The 27,766-nt window shown below is 41.2% G+C and overlaps 1 protein-coding gene across 1 annotated transcript in view; it reads left to right on the plus strand.

The window, feature by feature from the left end:
• The window catches only part of LOC136884113 (locomotion-related protein Hikaru genki), a 376,982-nt gene that overhangs the window by 330,932 nt on the left and 18,284 nt on the right, over positions 1–27,766 (plus strand). Inside the window, exon 9 of the mRNA XM_067156151.2 lies at positions 3,908–4,084. Within this exon, the coding sequence (XP_067012252.1) occupies positions 3,908–4,084 (177 nt within the window). The remainder of the gene's footprint in view (positions 1–3,907; positions 4,085–27,766) is intronic.

The following is a 27,766-nucleotide window of genomic DNA, read 5'->3' on the forward strand; positions in this document are numbered from 1 at the left end:
CCGTTATATCACCGTAAGGTAGCTCCCCAATTCTAATCACGTAGGCTGAGTAAACCTCGAACTAGCCCTCAGATCCCGTTGAATATCCCTGACCTGGCCGGGATCGAACCGGGGGCCTAGGAGTAAGAGGCACGCACGCTAGCCCTACACCGTGGGGCCGGTCTTCTTGTATAATATGAAGTTTAAATAACATTCTTCCGGTCCTCGGATAATCTACGAATTACTTCCTTCGGAGTTTTGGAATTAGTATGTTGAAATTGGAGGAAATCAACACTGAGGGAGTAAGGTAAGGGTTATTCTGCCCGAAGGCAGGTCCAAACCTCCGCAGAGGTGTTCCTGAGCCGGAGTTTACGTGCGGTAGGGTAGCCAGTTCCTTTCCGCTCCTCCATTCCCTTACCCCCCCCCCCCACCAACAGCGCGTGGCAACGCATCCAACTCCTGACCACACCCACTGTTGCTTAACTTCGGAGATCTCACGGGATCCGGTGTTTCAACACGGCTACGGCCGTTGGCACACTGAGGGAAGTGAATTAAATGAAAATCCGCAGCCTATTTCCAGTCATTCTACTGGGTCAGGAATGGAATGAATGAAGCCCCCATCTAGCGGGGAGGATACCAATTGTACCGGCTGCCGAAGCCTGTCGCACTCCTCTGGGCAAATGATTAATGATTGACAGATGAAATTAAATGATAATGGAGAGTGTTTGCTGAATGAATTACGACAGGTAAAACCGGCGTAACCGGAGAAAAACCTGTCCCGCCTTCGCTTTGTCCAGCACAAATCTCACATTGAGTGAACGGGATTTGAACCACGGAACCCAGCGGTGGGAGGCCGGCGCACTGCCGCCTGAGCCACGGAGGCTCTCACTAAGGGATTGTAAATTGTAAATCACCATTTGTACAGTACGGCAAGTTACAAATTAAATTCACATCTCCATTCGGGGATAGCTGTGGTTTTAGGGAAGTCTTGATAAAAAGAAAATAGTCAATAAAGTCAGTAAATTATAGGTACTAACTCAAAATACTGTCCAAATATTGTTCGAAAAACTAATTATGAGGCTGCATCTTCATAGTAAATGCAGCTATCTTTTTAGAATTTTCTCTCTTTATACATCACAAAGTGGTCACTGTTTGGAGTTCAAAACTGTTTTAGGGCCGAGTAACCTGGACTCGACTGGATGTCTAAAATTATAAATGGTGAATCCTAATTAAACAATTTGTGGCTTTTTATGTTTTGAATAATTTATTTTCGGAAAGCTGTTGCTTTTGTAAGAAATGAGAGAGGGTGTTCGCAAGAGATGCCATTACAGTTACACATGCTTTGTGTACAGAATGTGTGCTCTCATGCATGAAGTGTTGCATATGTATTAGGCGCTACTTCTGTACTTTAAATTCACACAAAACAGAGTATGTTGTTGAAAGGGGTCAAGAGAATTATTCGGTTGGTTAGATGCTAGCCTACTCTGCTCCAGATTACGTCATCAGAGGCCGGTCGGTCAGTGACTACGTGTATTTATCTGCGAGTAGTCAATGTTAGTATTTTTGTCAGGTTACCAAACTCACAAAGAATGCAGAACAGTAGCAATTCTGTAACATAATTACAAATTAGAATAAAAGATTTTAAAAATGTCTAATTATAATGTAACGAAAACAAACTTAAGTGACACAGATGTACAGGAGAAGCAGATAAAATTAAAAAAATACTTTCAATAATTTAATAAATAGGGGGATTTGTATAGGCGATGTCTCAAGGTAGATATCACGGATTTCAATGTATCTATTCCTAGACTCAAAATGGTCACATTATAAACATTCGACTGAGAAAACAACAACAAAATAACTAGATTATCATTATGGGAAAGTGTTTAATAAGAGTAGAACTCATACCTTAGAAAATTCCTTACAATGTGGGAGGTATTTAGGAAAACAGCCTGTTCAAGTTCACTGTAAGTGGAAGCGTGAGTATTGAGTCCTGGAACTATTGGATGGGTGGCTATTGAGTGAGGTTTCCAAAATTATTATATTTGTTGGCTGTTTCCTGTACGTGGCAATTTTTTTCTATGGATACTTGCGTGATTGAATGGTTTGGGCAGACTATCTCTAGGAGAAATGTAGTATTCCTAGGCTTATCAACGTAATATTATATCTGATCTCTTCATACTAACGGTGATATACGTTTTAACATTTTCGTCTCAAAGGAATTTATAACTTGAGTTTTCACGCGCTGTTTCAAAGTGCGTATTATAAGTTAATTTACACTGTAGGGCACGTTTCCGTTTGATGGTGCTTTTACTATTCGATGTTCGTATTTGGTAATCTTACCTTTTACAGCCTCTCATTTTCTGGTCACTTTCTTCGATAAGATTTCTTTCCGATTTGCCCAGAAACTTTTCATTCGTTCTGTCGTTTTTTGTCGTTCCTCTTCTGTAAATATCCTGCCCATTGTACGTCGTTCGTTCATTTTTGGTTTAAAAATTATTGTTATTTTTTTCAATTTTTTAATTTTCTATTTCGTTTTGCCTATCATCAAGAGTTATTTTTAGTTTTTCCATCTTCTGTCATTTCTTTAATCCATACTACTTGTTGCTTCAGATTTCAGAGTTTCTCTAAAATTTGTCTTGGTAATCTGCTTTCAGGTGTCCTCATAATGTGACCAGAAAAGAAAGATCCTCTTCTTCTGTACAGTATCTGTGATAGGCTCCATTTCTCTTAACACCACTTTAGTTCTATTCTGCTCTGTACTTTTACGATTTTGTCGATTCTGTTTCTTTTCCTTTTTTTGCTAGTTGCTTTACGTCGCACCGACACAGATAGGTCTTATGGCGACGATGGGGTAGGAAAGGCCTAGGAGTTGGGAGGAAGCGGTCGTGGCCTTAATTAAGGTAATCCCCAGCATTTGCTTGGTGTGGAAATGGGAAACCACGGAAAACCATCTTCAGGGCTGCCGACAGTGGCATTCCAACCCACGATTTGCCGGATGCAAGCTCACAGCCGCGCACCTCTATGCGCATGGTCAACTTGCCCGGTGATTCCGTTTCTCTGAGTGACTTTATTATTATTATTATTATTATTATTATTATTATTATTATTATTGTTATTATTATTATTATTATTATTATCTTCCCGTTATCGTTCGCTATGGACCTCGTGCCAATTTGAAGTCCTCAGCTTTCAATGTTTTTTCTTATTTGTTTCCAATACTCATCCATCCTTTCGCTGTGTTTCTCTTCTTTTTCTCCTCAGACCGCTTAATATAGTTTCCTTTCCTCTTTTGAATTGAAATCCTTCCATATTGACCGTTTTAATTATAAAATTACCCCCCATTTTGGTCTTCGTCTTCTCTTATATTAAGTCGTTCCAAGACTTTCTTTATCTTTTGAATCCATGTTGTTGTTGTTGTTGTTGTTGTTGTTGACTTTTTCTTCCAAAGGTATTTGAATCTCTGTTTCGTAAATCTGTTTTCATGTACCCTAAAAGTATACCGCAATATAAAAGTCTCTTATTCGTATTGATTCTCTTATTTTTCTATGTTCTGACAGATTTACTTATAACTTATAATTTACTCAGTCCTCCACTTTTCATTAAACCCAGAATTTTTCTAGTTACTATTTTATAATACTTCAATGATATCTAATCTATACCTTAATACTAGGTATTATTATTATTATTATTATTATTATTATTATTATTATTATTATTATTATTATTATCAGACCACGAATTTTGGGCAGTAATACGATTGGTATATATCGTATTAATACGGGTGCTGTACTTAAACTACACGACAAAGTGGGCTTGAAAATGATGACATTTTCAAACATCTTTATTGAAGGTGGTTTATGATCTTCTATCCATTAAATTAAACAAATACAATTATTCTATATGTTGTGGTATCTTTCTGTTTCAGCTGTGCAGTGCCCTCCCCCCATGTCCCCATTGAATGGCCGCTTGGTGGAGGATGGTACTCGCTACCACAAAGTAGGCTCTGCTGTGCAGTTTGCCTGCAATGAACGACACCAACTAGTGGGAGAAAACACCGTAGTTTGCACCGAGAGTGGGCAATGGTCCCATCCACCTCCATTTTGTAAGTACTTTAATATTCACTCACGTTATAAATTATTGATCTTAAATTTCATTATATCAGTAATTATATCCTCTAATAGTCTCTGGATGTTAGCGTCCTCACGGTTCTCTATTGGGGCCACTTTGATTCTACGTCCTATTTAATAATTGTGTAATCCTATATTTCCTAGAGGAAACTCGTAGGAATCTAAGTACAATATAGCCAAAAGCAAAGCATAGCAAATAAAAGCAAAGTCACCTCCGTACAGGCCATGAAGGCCCTTGGAGGAGTGGAAGGTAAAGGCTTCCACCATTGTTAACCTCGGCACGTATTGGGGTAGAGTGGTTAGCTCTACGCTCCGCCGCCTTTGACCCCAGGAATTAACGTGGTACTCATTTTTGCTGTTCGCTATGCACCTCCGGAAGTGAAAATCTCGTTTCTTAAATTTTACAACTTCCTGACGGGGATTCGAATCCACCTCCTTTCGGGCGAACCGAACACGTCTTTCCCGCCTCGGCCAGGCAGCCCCTACAATATAGCAGTATCATGTAAACGGTACACCAGTTAGACGAACTGTCCCGATACCTCTTCTTACCACTGTTCGTACCTCTAGCTGGAAAAAAGAAATCTTTACCTATATCTTATTCAGAACTCGCCATTTAATATGACTTCATTATGCAAGATCAAGTGTCAAATTGTTTTATGAACAGTGATTCTTCACATTGTTATTCCACCCTTAAACACTGTAGTACATGTATTAGCTGAAAGAATATCTTCATTATGTCCATGAAACTGTAATATTTCGGAGTCGAACTTAGTCTGTGGACTGTCCAAGTTATTTTTAGTAATTTTTTTTTTGGTAGTTGCTTTACGTCGCACCGACACAGATAGGTCTTATGGCGACGATGTGAGAGGAAAGGGCTAGGAGTGGGAAGGAAGCGGCCATGGCCTTCATTAAGGTACAGCCCCAGCATTCGCCTGGTGTGAAAATGGGAAACCACGGAAAACCATCTTCAGGGCTGCCGATAGTGGGATTCGAACCTACTATCTCCCGAATACTGGATACTGGCCGCACTTAAGCAGTAAATTCTTTTAATATAGAGATTATATAAGTTGTATTGGCATCCTTTCCTAAAATGTTCTTAGTATTTTTGTGTATAAGCTGTGATAAATGTTTGATTCCGAACATAATTCAATAGCAAATTGTTTCAAATTCAAAACTCTCTACCCCCACTTCTGTTTGATTCCACGAACGTGCTCTCTCTTCCTGTAGAGTAGTATAATGCTAGGACAATCGTAGCTGTGTAGTGAAAATGAGACCTGTATCTTTATTATCGTCCGCCTCTGTGGTGTAGTGGTTAGCGTGATTAGCTGTCACCCCCGAAGGCCCGGGTTCGATTACCGGCTCTGCAACGAAATTTGAAAAGTGGTATGAGGGCTGGAACGGGGTCCACTCAGCCTCGGAAGGTCAACTGAGTAGAGGTGGGTTCGATTCCCACCTCAGCCATCCTGGAAGTGGTTTTCCGTAGTTTCCAACTTCTCCTCCAGGCGAATGCCGGGATGGTACCTAACATAAGTCCACGGCCGCTTCCTTTCCTCTTCCTTGCCTATCCCTTCCAATCTTCCCATCCCTTCACAAGGCCCCTGTTCAGCATAGCAGGTGAGGCCGCCTGGGCGAGGTACTGGTCATTCTCCCCAGTTGTATCCGCGACCAAGAGTCTGAAGCTCCAGGACACTGCCCTTGAGGCGGTAGAGGTGGGATCCCTCGCTGTGTCCGAGGGAAGAGCCGACCCTGGAGGGTAAACTGATGATGATGATGATGATGATGATGATGATGATGATGATGATGATGATGATCTTTATTATCATTTCCTTTGTAAAAAATAATATTTCTGTTCATTGAAATGGAGTCACATCGAGAATGCGATTTAATCATTTTAGTTAGAACTGGGATTGAGAAGACCGATGTTTCGATTTATAAAAATAAATTATTCGGTACTTGATATGTTTAAAAACGGAAACATCTTATAAAAAAGAGGTTATGTTTATTTCTCATCCATATTTTAATATCTGGATTAATGTGGTTTTTATCACACTGGTCTACGCCATCCGGTGTAGAGTGAATTGGAAATGGCAAAATATAGAGAATGTACGAAAAATCCAGTCCAGTATTAATGACCGTGCTAAACTCTATCAGGGGAAATAAAGTGATCAGGATCAAAGGGTAACGTAATGACATTTTTCAGTCAATTGGTCATTACTGATCTACATTTAGCGCTATCGCTTAGTTGGCAAATGCCCTACCAATTGTTAACATGGTATTTTCTTAAATGATTTCAAAGAATATAGAAATGTGTTAATATCTCCCAACAAAAAAATATTTCAATCGCTAATTCATCTTCGTAGAAAGTATTTGCCCCAATTTGTCCTCTTGAATTTCAAATTTATCTTCATATTAAGGTATTCCCTACCTATGAAAGCTCCATATTCTATTATTCACCTACTAAAGTCATTCCACGCCATCTCTGCGCCGACATCACGGTACATACCGCTTATCAGAGCTGCTAGTCTCCTTACTCTCAAGTCTTCCCAACCTCAAGTTTGCAACATGTTCGTAACACAACTATTTTGTCGTAAATCACTCAGAACAAATCGTGCAGCTTTCCTTTGGATCTTTTCCTGTCCACATATCAAGCTACCCTGGCTTGCGTCCTATGCACTGGAAACACACTCTAAATGAGGTGTTCAATCAATCAATCAATCAATCAATCAATCAATCAATCAATCAATCAATCAATCAATCAATCAATCAATCAATCAATCAATCAATCAATCAATCAATCAATCAATCAATCAATCAATCAATCAATCAATCAATCAATCAATCAATCAATCAATCAATCAATCAATCAATCAATCAATCAATCAATCAATCAATCAATCAATCAATCAATCAATCAATCAATCAATCAATCAATCAATCAATCAAGTTTCTCCATCTGCAGCCAAAATCACTTGAAAGGAGCCCCAAGGACATCCTAGAAAATGTATGTTCAGAAACTCAATATTTCCATGTCTATACCATTTCTTGACGGATGCAGTATTTTTGTATCCGTCTCTTGGCAAAAGCCAGAGCAAAGTGTAGCTTCCACTGAAGTCCCAGTCTCATCCATGGCTGTGACAATATGGAAGTTGCTGGGGTATGGGTGGTGCTGAGTAACGACATTTGGAGCACAACTAGTGTCTGAGTGTTATGACAGGTGTTGCTCATAGGATCAATCGTGCTGCAGTAGCACCTTCTGGTCCAGTGAGGAAAACAATGGCAAACTACCTCACTCCTCATCTTGTCCAGCACGCCTCATTTTGGTGCTGCCATTGGTTTTTGCGGTTTCCCTATAACTGCATGGCCTTTGGTGGTGCTATCTGAGGATCCAACCAGCCTCTGTGCTGGTGACCTAACAGGCAGACATTGGTCATAAAACTTCAAAACAAACCACCTACAGTGTCGCAGTAATAACACAATTAGACAATATATAACAACGTTGTTGTCTTTACGTCTCGTTGACTAATTGTACTGTTTTCGGAGACGCCGACGTCCCGCAGCAATGCTTTCACGTGCCAGTAAATCTACTCATATGAGGCTGACGTAATTGAGCACCTGTAACTACTAGGGGATTGAGCCAGGATCGAACCTGCCAAGTTTGCGCAAAAAGGCCACAGCCTCAACCATCTGACCACTCGCCCGACAGGACAATATTGTTGTGTAATAAGTGGCAGACAATTACTATAAGAGCCTTAAAACTTCGTTTGTCCTCCTGAATTATTTCGGAACATACATGTTCTTATGAATAATGTAAAGGGAGCTGGAAACTTGGAAAATTAGTTATGTAATTTACATTGCGAAAACAATGTTTTATACTGCAATTAAGGACCTGCAACTTCACCAGCGCTTCTTCATATTTACAATTTTTTTCCGGCAGACGTCCGGAAGCACCTTCACGAAATAAAGAGGGCAAAAGCAGCAGGAATTGCCATGAGATACATTTAAATGCTACGAACTCTGTCAATTGACACGGGTATGGAGATCTTCTTCAACATAATAAATCCCACTTCTACTTATGGGATATAACTCATTCTACTCCATCTCAACAAGAACGACCTAAAAGTAATTGAAAGAACAAAGACAACTTTACTGAAAAATATTTTGTGTTTGTCGAGATACGCCGCCACCAGACAAACTTATAAATGAGTCAGGAAATCCTTTTATATAGAGGATACAAGACTACAGATGCGCCTACCAAGACCTGCTAACAGAGTTACAATCTAAAAAAAAACAAATATGGTCCGAATTCTATCCAACAGAAGCCATGATTTCTTCATAATGGAAAGTACCCGACTACGATTTTCGACATATTGTAACTCGTTTCACAGTGCACAGCCTCCACTTTCGAGTGTGTAAAACCAAAGCCTTCCACAGGTACGACAGATAATACTTCTCTTCTTTTACAAACAAAGCGAGCGCTCGGATCGTCTCGTACCCTGCCCGGGCGTCATAAATCACGTTTTCCGTGATCTGGTTCACTTCCAAACACAATGGGTTACCTTTTCCCGGTCCCTTTAAATATATCCTTTCACAGCGGAATACATCATTCCTTTCCTGTTATTACATCTCGTATCTACCTTCGGCCTTAATTATTTTATCTGTAGCGCGGGATATTCTTCGCGCTAATCAATTTAACTCGAAAAGATCTTCATCTACATTTCTAAATACCATGTCAAAACTACAGCCTGGACAATAAGCTGTCTCCTCCCACTCAATACGCCGAGAACAAGCCACTTTGGGGATGAGTCTCTTCCACAGCTAAAAAAGTACACAATGCATATTCCATTCTGATGTCTCGTTCGTTGTCTACGATGTCTTAAATTCTAAGTGGGGTTTCTGTATATCATTATGCGAAGCGTCCAGTCAACATATTGAGAACATTGTGAGGACTCCTGTTATCTAGTGAATCTGTGATGATCTGAGTCATTTATACAGAATATTTACGCACTATTATTATACGACACTTCGCACTTAGTTAATCTAGAGTTCTTAAATCTACGTCATGCTCTATAATCCCTTGTAAATAAACAGAAATGAAATATTGTTGCCCCAATCATGAACAAATATTTACATCAAATGATAAACTGTTATCCCGCTGAAATAGCATATTGGCGATCTACGTTACATCTACATGCAAATTTAATCTGTATTTACACTAGGGTTCTACGTTAAAAGCTACAGATAGGTGGAAATGTACTCATCCTTCAGGAAACGAACACAGCTTTACAGGAGGGCACACCCATGAATTTACTCGGTGTGCATGATGCCTTCAGCGATGTGAAGTCCTTTGGTGACCAACTGGCAAGTCACGAACATGACGGCTTGATCTCTTGCGAAGTTCCAGACGATCTCTGCTACCCCCTAATGAATACCTGGGATAACGTGAAGAAATGTTAGCACTCCTTTCAGTGTGTCTGTATAGTTTCGCGAAAAGCGGATACCAAAGGCTAACGAGGAATTGGCCACACCATCGTTCCGGTTCCCGATATGGAGATGAGGGAAATGAAACTCATGTCTTGGCCCTGAGGTGGTGCAGCTCTTTTCAGCCACACCCCGCAATGGAGGTGAGTTGCAGGGACCATTTCAACCACATGTCAGCCCTCCTGTCTATTTTTAATTTCTGGCAGTATAGGGAGTCGTATCCTGCCTCCATGCACGGCAGCTAGCTGTTACTCTACGGAGACGGATTGGGATGTCGTGAGATGAGGAGCCGCGTCAGAATATAAGGCGAAATTCTTTGTTTCACAGAAAACATTACTCCGTGTCTGAAGTAGAAACTCTCGCCCATTCGCGAGCAATTCTTCTCTAATAATGAAGTTGCATTTAAGAATGGTTTACCGCTGCTCTACAGTATGTGAATTCCCATTCGCCAATAGATGGCTCACTATGCGCTAGCCATCCGACCTCCAATAAAGATGTTATTTCACTTTATTTATTATTTATCTACCGCATTTGTCTCGATCCTTCTGATGACCTTGTTGTTTACTTCGCATGCACATAGGATGGAACAAGAAACATCATTAAATAGCGTGCCAAAAGCCTGGACCGGGCGAGTTGGCCGTGCGGTTAGGGGCACACGGCTATGGGTTTGCATCCGGGAGATAGTTGGTTCTAATCCCACTGTCGGCAGCCCTGAAGATGATTTTCCGTGGTTTCCCATTTTCACGCCAGGCAAATGCTGGGGTTGTACCTTAATTAAGTGCACGGCCGATTCCTCCCTAATCCTAGGCCTTTCCTATCCCATCGTCGTCATAAAACCTATCTGTGTCGGTGCGACGTAAACGCAATAGCAAAAAAAAATAGCAAAAACCTGGATTATATTTCAAACCTCTTCCAATTGCCGTGGGGTTAGGGCATATGACGCAGTTGACGGTATTCTCCATCTGATAGACACGTTTAGTCTTGAGCAGACGCCTTGCGTCTATTCGACAGTAGCATGCTACGTGCCAGCCTCGAGTTTCACCCCATCCCTTCCTACTATCTTATATCACGTTATTTATTTCATATAATCAACTCTTCTGATGAAGTTGATGCCGACCCCGCTGTGTAGGAGTAACGTGTTAGACTCTTACCCGTAGGCACCGCGTTCGATTCCCGGCCAGGTCGGGGATTTTTACCTTGATCTGTGCGCTGATTCGAGGTCCACTCCACATACGTTGAGGAGCTAGCTGATAGTGATATAGCGGCCACGGTGTAGAAAGAGAAGGATAACGGCCGAGAGTATTCATCATGCTGACCACGCGACACCTCGTAATCTGCAGGTCTTCCAGCTGAGCAGCAGTCGCTTGGTAGGCTATGACCCTTCAGGGCTGTTGCACCATGTTTTTTTATGAGGTTGACACTAAGAAGGGTACCTGATCATAAAATGTTGCTAAGAAAATTCATCTCACTTTATGCCCAACTTGGACAGACATGTCAGTGAACTGTCACAGATTTTTAAATTTTGTGGTTTTTACGTCCCACTAACCACTTGTACGGTTTTCGGAGACGCCGAGGTGCCAAGATTGCGTCTCGCAAGAGTTCTGTTTTACGTGCCATTAAATCTACTCACACGAGGCTGACGTATTTGAGCACATTCAAATACCACCGGTACCGAGATCGATAGCTGCAGTCGCTTAAGTGCGGCCGGTATCCAGTATTCGGGAGATAGTAGGTTCGAACCCCACTGTCGGCAGCCCTGAAGATGGTTTTCCGTGGTTTTCCATTTTCACATCAGGCAAATGTACCTTAATTAAGGCCACGGCCGCTTCCTTCCCAGTCCTAGCCCTGTTTCCTGTTCCATCGTCGCCATAAGACCTACCTGTGTCGGTGCGACGTTAAGCCAATAGAAACAAAATACCACCGTTTGGATCAAGTATCGAACCTGAAAACTTGGGCTCAGAAAGCCAGTGCCAAAACCATCTGAGCTACTCATTCCTGCCTCAGTCAACCTACAGTATAGGGTCTTCTTGTATGATAAACAGGTAAACTTCATAGACGTCGGTCAGTGCTATTGTTTCTACCTTATGTGTATCTGACTTTTATACGGCTGGTAATAAATTGTGTGATAAAAATCGAGACTGAAAGGAAGATGATACCCATTAGACTTTATTCTCATGTATTGTATTATTGGGAAAAAGAATTACAATAAGAGGGTGAAGAACAATAGAAATGGCTTTCAAAATAATAGGAAATGTAGAGAAGACCTTTCAAATTTATTTTGAAACTTTCATTGCTGTATAGACCTATACTGTTTCAATGACCTCTGCTATCATCCTTGCTGGCGTATTTCTAATTGGCACTCAAATTTTATAGGCAAGAGTTTCCATGATCCAGACTTTGACTAACTTCCTTTTATATCGCAACATTTTTATGTGCTCATTCCTTGCTTGGGAGAAACGAATGCTACAGTAGCTGCTGGTGTTATTAAAAGTCCGCCTCTGTAGCGTAACGGTTATGAACATCAGCTGCCATCTCAGTGGCTCGGATTCAATTCCCGGTACTGACAGAGATCTAAAAATGTGGTTAAATAGTCCATGCAGATCACCTCCGTTGAGGGTGTTCCTGAAAAGGAAAGCAATACATCAGGATGAGAACACGAGTTTACATTAACTTTTGTTTATTAAAAAATAATGTCACAGTCTTGTAAGGAGGTGCGTATTTATTTGATAGGAAATAAAACAAGGGAATAAGTGTTCAAATGTTGATGTTGAGTGTTTACGATGGTAGAGTACTGGCCTCGATCTCGGCTCATTCAAGTGGTATTTGAAGTTGCCCTGATATACGAGCTTCGTGTCGATGGAGTTCAGGCACTTAAAGGAAATCCTGCGGGACAAAAGTTCAGCATCTTGCGTCAGTGAAACCCGTATAAATTTTATAGTTAGTGGAACATAAAACCAGTAATATTATTCTTGCTAGTTGCTTTACGTCGCACCGACACAGATAGGTCTTATGGCGACGATGGGACAGGAGAGGCCTAGAAGTGGGAAGGAAGCGGCCGTGGCCTTAATTAAGGTACAGCCCCAGCATTTGCCTGGTGTGAAAATGGAAAACCACGGAAAACCATTTTCAGGGCTGCCGACAGTGGGGTTCGAACCTACTATCTCCCGAATACTGCATACTGGCCGCACTTAAGCGACTACAGCTATCGAGCTCGGTAGTAATATTATTAAAGTCGGTTTAGATTATAATGCGGTCATGAAAATTCAATGAAAATCAAAACCTACCACCCGTTTTACAGTCATTGACCGGGTCAGGGATGTAATGAATGAATCATATAGGCTATTAGTACGATGGGGTCGCCACTCCAAAAGTGATTTATTAATGATTGATACATGCTATGAAATGAGAATGGAGAGTGTTGCTGGAATGAAAGATGACAGGGAAAACCGGAGTACACGGAGAAAAACCCGTCCCGCCTACGCTTTGTCCAGCACAAATCTCACATGGAGAGACCGGGATTTGAACCACGGTATCCAGCGGTGAGAGGCTGACGTTTTGCCGTCTGAGCCACGGAGGCTCATGATAATTCAATATTCATTATTATTTTTACTATGACTATTTACGTCATCCGCTACGAATTGAATGTTAACGAGCCCAATTTACAGTCCATGTAAGTTTCAACCAATCGCGGTAGACTTTGCCTGAAATAGTATCTAAATTAAATTATCGCACAAGGTAGGCAACTTCTTCTTCTCTCCAGGCCGTCCCTGTGCTCAGGTAGTGGAGACTCCCATGGCTCACTCAGGGTCGGTTCTTTTCATCCTTCGGTTTGATGTCTGCGCCATTGGAACGTCGTTTCTCACTAAAGCTGTTTCGACTGTTTGTCACTACGTTCTTCTAGGACATCCTCGTCCTCTCCTTGGTTTCTCAATGTCAAGAGCTCTCTGAATGTGATGACCTTTATTTCAACGTTGTAGCCTGAGTGCCCGTACCAGCGCAACTGCCGCTGCTCTAGTTTCTCACTGATAGAGGCAGTATTAAATGATCCACGCACGTGATCATTGCGCAGTCGGTCAGACAGCGTGACTCCCGCTAACCATCGCAACATTCCCACCTCCGTGATCGTGCTGCTTCTGCTTTGCCCAGTATTCAAAGCCGTAGATGAGGGCAGGTCTGATGAGATTCTTACATTATCTTGCCTTTCAATTGTCACACAAGACACCTGACAGAAGACACCATTTCGGCCAACCAGAATTGATGCAGTGCCTTACTTCGTCATCGTCATGGTATCGGTGGCAATAATAGAGCCAAGCTATTTAAATTTACTCTTCATTACCAGTGGATAACACGCAAGGTACACTGTATTAGACAACTGTTTGGAAATTATCGAAAATGACTCGCAATCCTTTCCGGTATGCATCCAAACGCGCAATATTTACAAGGTAATGAATAAATTAAATTACAAAGTGATTTTCAGAAGTGATGTTTATCATATTGATATGCAAGAAATTAAATTAAATAATGTTATATAAAATACCTATAATGTTTCCAATGTATAAAATATTTAGTTAATTAAATAGTCTTGACAAATACAACGAATGATTTCATTTTGTGGAGCGAATCACTTTTAAAAAAATATTTCTACAATTTTGCTTCACGTCGCACCGACACAGACAGGCCTTATGGTGACGATGGAATAGGAAAGGGTAAAATGGAAAACAACTGAAAATCATCTCCAGGGCTGTCAAAAGTGGGGTTCGAACCCACTATCTCCTGGGTGCAAGCTCACAGCTGCGCGACTTAACCCGCACGGTGAATCACTTCTTACTCCCCTCATCACTCTTTCTGACACTTCCCACGTAGCTAGAGGGTTCAAACCGAGAGCACTGTTAAAATATTAAGGTTAATGACATCGAGTGCTGTGTTCAATTCTAGTCTTGTTATGTTTCAATCTGATCTTCTTAGAACAAAGGTATCCCCTAACATGTTGTACAGTGTTCGGTTCTACTTGTTTAGTGATCTGAACACATCAATCAATGTTCTGATCACATGTTAAGGTTAACGACATCGAGTGTAGTGTTCGATTCTAGTCTTGTTATGTTTCAATCTAATTTTCTTAGAACAAAGGTATCCCCTAACATGTTGTACAGTGCTCGGTTCTACTTGTTGAGTGATCTGAACACATCAATCAATGTTCTGTTCACATGTTGTATCGAGTGCAGTGTTCAATTCTAGTCTTGTTATGTTTCAATCTGATCTTCTTAGAACAAAGGTATCCCCTAACATGTTGTACAGCGTTCGATTCTACTTATGTAGTGTTCTGAACACACCAGACAATGTTTTAATCACATGTTGTATCGAGTACAGTGTTCGATTCTAGTCTTGATCACTAATTTTTTTGTTCTGAACACATCAATCAATGTTCTGATCACATGTTGTATCGAGTACTGGCTGTCTCATAAGGAGCTATGTACAGCCGCCATCTTGCATCCGCCATCTTGCGCAAGCATCCTTAGGGCGTCTCTAGTCATCTTGTGCAAGGATCCTTAAGTCGCCTCATAAGAGCAACTACCATCTTGCGCAAGCATCCCTAGGGTGTCTCATAAGGAACCTTGTATAACCGCCATCTTGCGCAAGCATCCCAAGGGCGTCTATGTATAGCGATCATCTTGCATAAGCACCTTTAAGGAGTCATGTATAGCCACCATCTTGTGCAATTAGCGTCGAGAGATGGCTGCTGTAGAATTTTTCTTTTTAAATTATCCGCCACCATTTTTCAACTAAAGAGTGTAGCACTGAGGTTTGCGATGGTAAGATGGCGGATGACAGCTGACAAAAAGCGCGTGAGTTTGTTTACTAAACAAGAGCACGTGGAATTTGCCGCCACCACAGTTCAGCTAAAGATGGCAGCACGGTGCTCTCTTGATTAAAGATGGCGTATGACAGCTAACAGAACTTTTCAAATTACCCGCTACTACAGAGAGCAGGGCGGATGGTAGCTGTCAAAAAAGCACGTGAGTTTGTTTCCAAACAAGAGCGCGTGGAATTTTTCACCGCCACATTTCAAAGGTATCTAGCTAAAGAGGGCAGCACGGTGCTCTCTTGATTAAAGATGGTGGATGATAGCTAACAGAACTTTTCAAATTGCCCGCTACTACGTGCTTAAGGTAGTAGCCATAAAGAGGGCAGCACGGTGTTCTGTAGATTAAAGATGGCGGATGACAGCTGACGAAATTCCCCGCAGCACGGTGCTCTGTTGATTAAAGATGGCGGATGACAGCTGTCAAAAAAGCATATGGCTTTGTTTCCAAACAAGAGCACGTGGAATTTGCCGCCACCACATTTCAACTAAAGATTGCAGCACTGTTCTCTCTGGGTTAAAGATGGCGGATGACAGCTGTCAAAAAGCACGTAGAATTTGTCACCGGCACAAAGAGGGCAGCACGGTGCTCTCTGGCGGTTGCCAGCTGTCAGAAAAGCACATGGGTTTGTAAAGCACGTAGAATTTACCACCACCACCACATAGAGGGCAGCACGGTGCTCTCTAGATTAAAGATAGCGGATGATAGCTGCACGTGGCTTTGTTTCCAAACAGGAGCATAAAGAAATTGCCGCCACTACATTTCAAACTAAAGAGTGCAGCACTGAAGTTTGCGATGCAAGATGGCGGTGACAGCTGTGACGTACCACATTTGAAAGGTAAGTAGCTAAAGAGGGCAGCACGGTGCTTAAAGATGGCGGATGACAGCTGCACGTGGCTTTGTTTCCAAACAAGAGCACGTGGAATTTGCCGCCACTACATAGAGTGCAGCACTGAGGTTTGCGATGCAAGATGGCGGATGACAGCTGTGACGTACCACATTTCAAAGGTAAGTAGCTAAAGAGGGCGGCACTGTGCTCTCTGGATTAAAGATGGCGGATGGCAGCTGCACGTGGCTTTGTTTCCAAACAAGAGCACGTGGAATTTGCCGCCACTACATAGAGTGCAGCACTGAGGTTTCGGATGCAAGATGGCGGATGACAGCTGTGACGTACCACATTTCAAAGGTAAGTAGCTAAAGAGGGCAGCACGATGCTCTCTGGATTACAGATGGCGGATGACAGCCGCACGTGGCTTTGTTTATCTCGAGCTAGTGAGGTTAAGTTGGTAGCACTAAGGTTTATGCCCGCCAAGATGGCAGCACTGCCGATGACAGGTGACGAATTTTACATCTACTACGATAAAGAGGGCAGCACAGTGCTCTGTAGTTTAAAGATGGCGGATGACAGCTGTCAAAAAGCACGTGGCTGTCAAAAACACGTGGATTTGTTTACCTCGCGCTAGTTAGGTTAAGTTGGTACTACTGAGGTTTAGGCCCGTCAAGATGGCAGTACTGAGGTTAGCGATGCGTTGTTGTCTGTCAAAAAGCACGTGGCTGTCAAAAAACACGTGGCTTTGTTTACCTCGCGCTAGTTAGGTTAAGTTGGTACCACTGAGATTTAGGCTCGTCAAGATGGCAGCAGTGAGGTTAGCGATGCGTTGTTGTCGATGACAGCTGTCAAAAAGCACGTGGCTTTGTTTACAAATTCAAATCTCGCGCCAAAATTCAAATATCCCGCCAAAATTCAAATTTCCCGCCAGAATTTAAATTTCCCGCGGGAGGAGGCCGCAGAACTGTCCAATTATACTACGCATACCATTTATCACTCATTAATAAATCACCTTGGGAGTGGCGATCCTATTGTAATAACAGCCTATATATGTTTCATTTATTACATGCCTGACCCGGTCCATGCCTGGAAAACAGGTTGTAGGTTTTCAATAATAATAATAATAATAATAATAATAATAATAATAATAATTCCTGAACTAGCTACTCAACAAATCAATTACCTGCATGGATGTTCAGTAGAGATTGGCCTTAAAATATCCTATAGCAAAACCCACTTCGTTTTTAACATCATATCTGCTCCAACACACCTGACTACACACGGTGGAATATTGAAAGTGGGAAGATTCAAGTAACTTGGTGATAGGGTTGAATGCAATCATTCTGAGAAATTCACCGTCTTAACACGGGTCAACAAGTTTGGAACCGCTTTCGTATCACTAAAAACATATATATATATAAAGTCCATCTCTCGAAATGCAAAAATTCGACATTATCGAATTCTAATTAGACATGAAGCATTATATGCAGCAGAATATTTAACACGCAGCCGGCTTAAAAACTGGCAATTAAGAAAAGGAAGTTATCCGAAAAATTCTTGGTACCTGTCTCAAAGATGGTGTTTACAGAATTCGGAGCAACTTAGAAATTTACATCCACAGAGAAAAGATATAAACATTAATCCTGAAAATAAGGGTAACATTTTACACTCACTTCTTCAGATTTCCAGCAGAAACGAATCTGTGTATTTGTTATCCTACTGCAGAAGTTAACAAAGGATTCCTGCTTGGTTGGTGGAGATCGATAAAGATCTTTTAAAGTATGGAATCTCAGAAAACGGCATCCAGACATGTTCACCAACAACAAGTTCCAACTCGAGTGAAGCATGTCCATTCTGATGCATGGAACAAACCACACTACGAAAGGATGAAAACATGGTGAACCCACAAGAAGACAAACAATTGAGGTATCGCAGTCCTTAAAGCTTCTAACGTTGAATAAGATGAAGAAAAGAAGGATCGTTTTGTTGATGTAGTGAAGGTGAGGCCTACACAGCAAAAGACTTCCAATTGTACAGTCATCTACTGACGAAGTGGAACACTACTTCAGGGCACCTAAATTAATATCAACCGGTGGATACAGATTGCACCACGAGATGTCCTTTACAAGACCAATAATTTTGTCCGCAGCTTACAAATATGTTTCTTCGTCCGAGATTTATTCAGCAAATATTGTCCCAGATCCTCCTAGGCAACTGGAAGAATGCATATCCAATTACTTCCTGCCGTCATCGTCTGATTGCAAAACTCTGAATATATTAACTTAACTGGATTTAATTGAAATGTTCTTCCTGTCTCGTGTTGCTTATTGCCTGATTTCAACATACCTACCTTTTTCCTATCGTATTACGTTTTACTGATTGCTCTCCGAAAGCAATACCCGTATCTAATCAATTATCCAATTTCTCTGTTAACCAATTTTCTGTAGTATTCGCGTTCAAATGAAACCCCTCGTGATGGGTTACAGAAGAAATGAACAGACAAGATCTCGCACGTAATATAATGTTTTATTCTATCTACATACTTTCTTGCTAAATCCTTAACTTGATTATGTATGTTGCTGAAATATGGTTTCAATATTCGAAGTTGTTTTACATTTAAATCCTCTCCAGGTGCAGGCGGTTATTTATGGTGTCTCTAGTCTTTTATAAGTGTGTTCATGTAAATTATGAAAAGAAGAGGAGAGAGGCCAGAACCCTGTGGGGCGCCTATGTTGATTGGTTTACATTTTGATATTATGCTGTTAAATCTAATTAAAATTAAACTCAATAACAATTAATTTCTAATAATTAATTTAATTTAATCTCGGGAAAAATGGCTGCAAATATGGCCTCCTTCATGAAAAGAGCCAAATTCTTCGCCTTTGATGAATTATGTGCCCTCATTTTACTATGTATCCATCATTTACCTCAAAATATTTTCAGACTATGACGGTTAATGTTAATTTTACCTCCAGGAAATTGTTAAGCCACGGAAACAGTAGGTCTCCCCAGGTGAAACTTGTTTAATCTTCAGTACGTAAGTGTGTTTTGCTCCAGAGCCCCAAATTCGAGCCCCCCATTTTACCTGGTTGTTGAATTTTGGATGCTCTGAATATTTTCAAAGAGTTTTGGCTCCATACGAATCTTCCATAAGATATGCCATTTGAAATTTTAGAAACTCTCTCCGAACTGTGAAAAAATCTGTAAAAACTGGAATTAATTGATACTGAAATACATAAAACCTATCCAGAGCCAGATGCTCGAAAATAATGAATATTACGATTACATTATTCAAATACCAATGGAAATTGATCAACTGTATTTTAATTTCTATTGTCTTCTTAGATTAATCCTTGCGGTGTTATGACGTTGCTGAGAAAAAGGTACATCAATATGACCAAAATTCAAATTTGAAAAAATATTTTTTACACATTCCTTATATGAATTAATTGTTTAAGGTTTATATTTAAGAATAATATATTTAAAATCAGTGTACAAAGTTTCATGATTCGAACTCAAATCGTGTCCATGTTGCAGAGAATTTAGGAAAATCAATGAACTTTCATACACGTCTCCCCTTAAAGTTTGAGATATTTAAATCTAAGCTACAATAACTTGGCAGCAAGGGCTGAGATTTTCCTAGAAAAGAGCACCACCCATTTAGTTGAACTTACCGCACACATAAAATGTGAAACACACTAATCTGGTTGCCTGCGCTAGAATTATCAGTATTTCGTACAAATGTAGATGCCTTTAAAAAGAAGAGTGGATGGCAGTTTTTTCCTCCTCTTCCTGTACTCGTCATTTAGTCCCCTTTTTTACAGCCAGATTATGCACCATGCCACAAGATTTGTCTCTCTGAAGTATTCCCTGTAAAGTCTCCACACCGCTTCCCCTTAAAAGTTACTATCTTTGTGGCGGTGTATTAATACCCTCCATGCTTTCTGTTCCTCCATTTTATGTGTTCACCCTCTTCGTAATTTTTACGTTCACTCCGTTCTCTTTATGTTGAGTCAAGCCCATTCCACGAACAGGTAATTCACTACACTGTTCTTTTGCCACAAACGTGAGTGAGAATGTATTGCTCTTACTTTTGCATTACTCTGTCTCCGAGCGCGTGCTGAACATAATCATTGTAATGCTATGCACGTAGACGACAAAAATCTACAAGACTCTTTCAAAGTTTGCGATTAATATAGAATTAAATTGTCCCAAAAGTTACATGTATGAATATTGGTTGTATTAAACTGAGCGAGCTGGCTTCACGGTTAAGGGCTGTGAGATTGCATTCCGTAGATGGTGGGTTCAAACCGAACTATCGGCAGCGCTGAAGATCGTTTTCTACCTTTACTACCAGTATCTATGTGCTAGATATTCCAGGTTGTGACCATAAATAGAATAGTGATTAAGTATGTTACATACAATGGATATTGTCAATAATTTGACTCATAATATACAGTACATACACAAACTAATAAAAAATTATAATTTCAATATGTATCAAATTCATAAATTTAATGGTATTGCTGCACTGAGTAAAAGGGATGCAGGAGTAATCTATTCTTAAAATTATTTCTGAATGTGTTAAATGGCAGTTCTTTTAGATGTGAAGACAGTTTATTAAACAACTTCAACTGATCAATGAAATGGCTTGGAGGCGTCTTTTGCAACCTATGACGAGGTACATCGAATTGGTTATCTGACCTGCTATTATATTCTGGTATAATGTTTTTGAATGTAAACTCTGAGCTTCATTTTATCTGTTTCTGTGTGTACTTTCAGAAGTATATTATAAATATATCTGTTCACAACCGTCATCATGGACAGCTTGAAAAATATAGGCGTACAGTGGGCCATCACAGGAGATTTTGTTACAATACGTAATGCTCTTTTTCTGGAGAAGTAAAATTTCAGAAATCCAGCTGAAGTTTCCCCAAAGTAGAATTCCGTATTGAAGAATACTGTGAAAGCATTCAAAATAGGCATTTACTTGGAACTTTATATCTGATTGCTCTCAAGAGATACACTATTCTTGATAGTTTTCTTAAAAATAAGTCTATGTGAGCATTCTGGCTCGTGTTTGAATCTTAATATATTCCTAATAGATTCATATCTTGATTATCATTGTTTATTGGATATTACTTAAATCAATTAAACTGTATCATTTACCGTGAGTTTCTTCGCAGCGAACCATTCAACTACCACGGTCTATGTTTGCCTACACAGCACGTTGGGTTCTTCGACTGTTTTAGCCTTATTTAAGAAAGTAGGATCATCTGTATATAAAAGCTGAACTGCAATTAGATCCTACAATATCAGGTAGGTCATGTATTTGAGCAAGAAATAGAAAAGGATCTAAACCTGAGCCTTGTGGTACTTCACATTGATTATGAAGTTCAAATTTCAGAGTGGACCAATATACCGACGCCACTCTGCTGTCTTGGTGTAACTGAAATGAGAAGAACACACCCTTACTCTACAAGTGGATATTGAGAATCATTGAATAGGGTTATGTGTAAATTTGCGTGAATATGAATTAAATATAAAAATGAGTAGGTCCAAAAATACCCTAAACAGTTACAAACTATTGCTATGTATCATTCTACAATGTACAAGTTTTAAACTACTCGGAATAAGCGTCTGGTGAGAACAAAAATCCGTTCTTTACACAATTCAAAACGCCTGGGATGTATGCAGAACAACTTAACGGCGTGGACGGGCAAGTTGCCGGCGCTACTCCTAGCCATTCCAGTGCAAGGACACCTGTGTAATCACTGCTGTGGAGCGGGTTGTGGCCACTACAGGCTGAATATTCTTATCGTATGGAATACAATGCGAACGGACTTACGTCCCCACCTGTAATATTTTAACACTCAGTTACTAAAGTCATATTTCAAGAACATACATACTAAGTCCGACCTGACAGACTTCTATATACTTTTGCAAACTATGAACTACTGAATAATAAAAACGGTTTCAAAACTAAACCATACATCCTGTGGCATGTACATATTGAAGTAACACAAACATAAACAATAAATATCATATAAACTTTTAATATTAAGTAGTTAGATAACGGACGAGATGATTTATTCTAAATTCCCCCACAATGTAAATTCAAGTAATGCGGAAAAGTAATGGAGATGATTTGATATTATTTCTTCGTATAGCAAGATAAGGATACAACATGCCATCCTAACATGAAAATATAAGACAAAATAGTAAAAAATTCAAAAATTACCAGAAATGTCTTCACCATATGCCTCTATTTTATCTAGTCACTTAAGGTTGAATATCTCTTTTAGTAAATATAAGCTCATATTTTTAATAACTAAAGAGCAATTACATGCCTGACTGAGTGGCTCAGATGGTTGAGGTGTTGGCTTTCTAGCCCCAACTTCGCAGATTGGATTCTGCCTCATTCCGGTTGTATTTGAAGGTGTTAAAATGCGATAGTCACTTGTCAGAAGATTTACTGGCACGTAAAGGAACTCCTGCGGGATAAAATTACGCCACTTCGCCATATCCGAAAACTGTCTGCTGGGATGTAGAAACAATAATATTATAAAACTAGTGCAATGTATGATTAAGCAGTGTGAAGTTTTAAACTACTCGGAATAACTAAATCTGCAATATTTAACCCTCAGTTACCGAAATCATATTTCAGGGATATGTATATCGAGGTCTGCTTTTACAGACATCTATATAATTCTCTAATTGCACTACCGAAATTTTTATCAGCGGCTTTAGATTTATGCAAACTTTCAACAATGGAAGCCATGACATAACCCACGTCGGGTGTGGTAGACTATGTGAAAAATATAAAATGTTTCAGATCACCCGACGTGGTAGTTATCAGCAAAATGATCTTCTCATTCAACAACATACGCACCAACAACAGATTAAAGAACTCAATGCTCCCTTTCGGTCGCTATGAAGGAGAGAAACGTTACAAAACCGTACGGTCTCGCAGACCGGCCCTTAATACTTGCGGGTTAATGTAAAATACACAGTGTGAATAAGCGAGATGGAACTCAATAAAAATTCTGACATTCCTATATAGGAATTTCAGAGTTTTCAGACCACGAGGTATAAGGTAAGCTTACCTTTGCATGGTTTGGTCCGTATTGACGTATGGTCTGCTTGCTTGGCATTCCACAATAGCGGAGACTACTGCTGCTAAAATGTTTTCATACTGTTCCCTAATGGGGTAAACGGACCTCCAAGTGTGTGACGCCCTGTCTCTGGCCAGGAGATGTATTCCGGTAAAATGAAATGAAATTGCGTATGGCTTTTAGTGCCGGGAGTGTCCGAGGACAAGTTCGGCTCGCCAGATGCAGGTCTTTTTATTTGACACCCGTAGGCGACCTGCGCGTCATGATGAGGATGAAATGATGATGAAGACGACACATACACCCAGCCCCCGTGCCAGTGAAATTAACCAATTACGGCTAAAATTCCCGACCCTGCCGGGAATCGAACCCGGGACTCCTGTGGCCAAAGGCCAGCACGCTAACCATTTAGCCATGGAGCCGGACTGTATTCCGGTGATTTCACTGTGGAGAAGGTGAGTGGGAGTGGCAGTGATTAAAAAAGGGCTGTCTCGGCATTCGTTTCAGCGGGAAGAATGCAAAACAACGGAAAACTATTTTCAGTACAGCCGATAATGACACCAGCCCATTGGAAGCCGAATACAGACCTATACTGTAAAGCCACGGTAAAGCCATGGTCACTGTTATCCGAAGCTACTCTGTTTGATGGAAGCGCAGATTGTGAGTAAGTTGCAGAAAGCACAGCTCCGTGCAGAAATACAGTATTAATTAACCGTCACTCCCCCTCCCATACAATAGCCAAACAACATGGCTTGATCTTTCTCTAGAAATCCCTTTCTGACTCTATAGGTATTAATCCGTTCAATTGTTTACCGCTCAGCCCAGAGTAGAGAAGGAGTTGCTCATTTTTGAGCCCTCCCCACCGTAACTCTTCCTTAGAGGTCTTTCGTTTAAGTTGTACATAAAGAAAAATGTTATTTGAAGGACTGATACATTTTTATGCGAGGGCGTAGGGAGTGAGTAATAGGCTGGTATAGCGAAAGAAAGTGTACGACTAGACGAAACTGAAAAGTATCACCTTGAAGCCTTTGAGATATGGTGCTATCCCAAGATGATAAATGTGATACACTGACTGACAGAGCAAATGCAACACCAAGAAGGAGTGGTCAGAACTTTATGCCAATTGCAGGGTAGACTGACGTCACTGAGGTATGCTCATGATGTGAAATGCGCCGCTGTGCTGCGCACGTAGCGAACGATAAATGGGACACGGCGTTGGCGAATGGCCCACTTCGTACCGTGATTTCTCAGCCGACAGTCATTGTAGAACGTGTTGTCGTGTGCCACAGGACACGTGTATAGTTAAGAATGCCAGGCCGCCGTCAACGGAGGCATTTCCAGCAGACAGACGACTTTACGAGGGGTATGGTGATCGGGCTGAGAAGGGCAGGTTGGTCGCTTCGTCAAATCGCAGTCGATACCCATAGGGATGTGTCCACGGTGCAGCGCCTGTGGCGAAGATGGTTGGCGCAGGGACATGTGGCACGTGCGAGGGGTCCAGGCGCAGCCCGAGTGACGTCAGCACGCGAGGATTGGCGCATCCGCCGCCAAGCGGTGGCAGCCCCGCACGCCACGTCAACCGCCATTCTTCAGCATGTGCAAGACACCCTGGCTGTTCCAATATCGACCAGAACAATTTCCTTTCGATTGGTTGAAGGAGGCCTGCACTCCCGGCGTCCGCTCAGAAGACTACCATTGACTCCACAGCATAGACGTGCACGCCTGGCATGGTGCCGGGCTAGAGCGACTTGGATGAGGGAATGGCGGAACGTCGTGTTCTCCGATGAGTCACGCTTCTGTTCTGTCAGTGATAGTCACCGCAGACGAGTGTGGCGTCGGCGTGGAGAAAGGTCAAATCCGGCAGTAACTGTGGAGCGCCCTACCGCTAGACAACGCGGTATCATGGTTTGGAGCGCTATTGCGTATGATTCCACGTCACCTCTAGTGCGTATTCAAGGCACGTTAAATGCCCACCGCTACGTGCAGCATGTGCTGCGGCCGGTGGCACTCCCGTACCTTCAGGGGCTGCCCAATGCTCTGTTTCAGCAGGATAATGCCCGCCCACACACTGTTCGCATCTCCCAACAGGCTCTACGAGGTGTACAGATGCTTCCGTGGCCAGCGTACTCTCCGGATCTCTCACCAATCGAACACGTGTGGGATCTCATTGGACGCCGTTTGCAAACTCTGCCCCAGCCTCGTACGGACGACCAACTGTGGCAAATGGTTGACAGAGAATGGAGAACCATCCCTCAGGACACCATACGCACTATTATTGACTCTGTACCTCGACGTGTTTCTGCGTGCATCGCCGCTCGCGGTGGTCCTACATCGTACTGAGTCGATGCCGTACGCATTGTGTAACCTGCATATGGGTTTGAAATAAACATCAATTATTCGTCCGTGCCGTCTCTGTTTTTTCTCCAACTTTCATCCCTTTCGAACCACTCCTTCTTGGTGTTGCATTTGCTCTGTCAGTCAGTGTATATATAGCGGGTGGTTCACCAGCCCCTTGTTTTTTCGGACGTACGTAACCCAACTAACGCGTATATCATAGTCATACAAAAAAATATTAGTACCTGTTTATTTATGGCCTTAGTACAACCATACCGTTTACATAATGCTCGGAAATATGGCAGAAATCATTAACGGCAGTGTTATTTCTATTACTTAATCTTAAATGAATGTGTAATAGGATCACAGCTGCGAATAACACTATCGTACATGTGATCAGGAAGTGTATATAAGTGTCTATAACGCGCTAACAATAGACCGAGGTTTGCGGTAGCTATGGTGGCTAAACAACTCATCACTGTTTTTGCATCAGCCAAGCTGTGTGGTAGTAGGTTATAATTACAGGCTGGTACACTTTTTTTACTTTGTCGTTTAACGCCGTTTACAGTGACTGTAATATGGCCGCGTATCATCCTGTTCCAAAGCGAGAATATTTATTTGGTCCTGAAAAGGACCACTTTTATCCGATGTTACGTAGCCAGATTGGACTACGACGTGATGGTCTGTAGGTAGGATGTAGGGTGCCCTTTATATTCAGAGTAACAAGTGTTCGAAATGTTGACAAGTTTTTACCATAATGGAGCACGTGGAATACATGTTAATTCGACCGTTCTCTCTCCATAAATTAACAACAGTTCAGCGACCTCTTCATAGGAATACTTCGTGTGGAAAATAATAACTGGTCTGATGTGACCTGGTAAGTGTGGATTACAATTTTTGTACGTTGGACTCGAGAGGTTGTGTATTCGAATCCCATGCTGGCTGTCCTGAAATTGGTTTTCCTCGGTTTTCCATTTTCACTACAAGGCACACGGTGGGACAGTACCTTAATGAAAGACCAAGGCCGATTTCCCTCCCAATCCTTCCCCCCATCCGTCCTTGGGGGAAAGACGCCAAATCAGAGCGCATCCCTTAAATCCAATAGCAGAAAATTATTGATCATTATTGTATCCCCGCTAAAATGGAGCACCACTTTCGGTCAAAAATTTTCCCTCGTATAGATTTGAACTACTACGCTGCCGATACTCACACATCTTCCACTCCAACCCTTAACTGATTTAGCCACGAAGACAACACACATGATGCTTGCTAGAGGTTTAGTACTTGCGTATGTCCGTTTCACCTCGAAAGTCAATATCCGAGACAAAATCTTCAGTGCTGGTTTAAAGTGTTCATTTAATTTTTTGCATTACAGAGCATGTGGCATAACCTATTAATTCGATCGTATTACGGGTACCTGTGTTGTTTCAAAGTGCAATCAATCACATGTTTGCTGCTTGGTCCTTAGCATTTGAAGCGGAACTGCGCATAGTAATTTTTCCTATGCTAGGTTTATGGATCAATTTACAGTGATGACATACAGGTAAGGGAGAGTCTTATCGACCATAAGGAGAAATTTAAAGTTATTAAAGTCATAAGTTAAAATTATAAGGATCTGTAGGTTATAGGCGTCATTTGGGTTGCCTATCCCCGAAAGAATAAGAGGCTGATAAATCAACCGGTGTATATAAATTTATTCAGATAATAAACACTTCCACAACGAGAAGGTTGCCCATGAAGACACAACATACTGAATTCATTAATGACTATATAGATGATGTCTCAGTGCTGATTGCGAACCTTTCAAGGCTTTGAGGAAAACATTCTTAGTCAATGATTCTGGTGGTTTGAGTCTTGAATAAGCTTGAATGTAGCTTTTAAAGATAGGAAAGATTATAATATGGAGATGAATTTGAAAACCAAGGGGACAAATTGGGGCAAACGTCAATTTTATAGGATGAGGCATTAGGGATAGGAATAGTTTATCAAGGGAAATTTCATAGAGTTACAAGTTCTTTGATATCGTTTAAGAAAATACTAGGT

Source organism: Anabrus simplex, chromosome 12, assembly GCF_040414725.1.
Source record: "Anabrus simplex isolate iqAnaSimp1 chromosome 12, ASM4041472v1, whole genome shotgun sequence".
Lineage (NCBI taxonomy): Eukaryota > Metazoa > Arthropoda > Insecta > Orthoptera > Tettigoniidae > Anabrus > Anabrus simplex.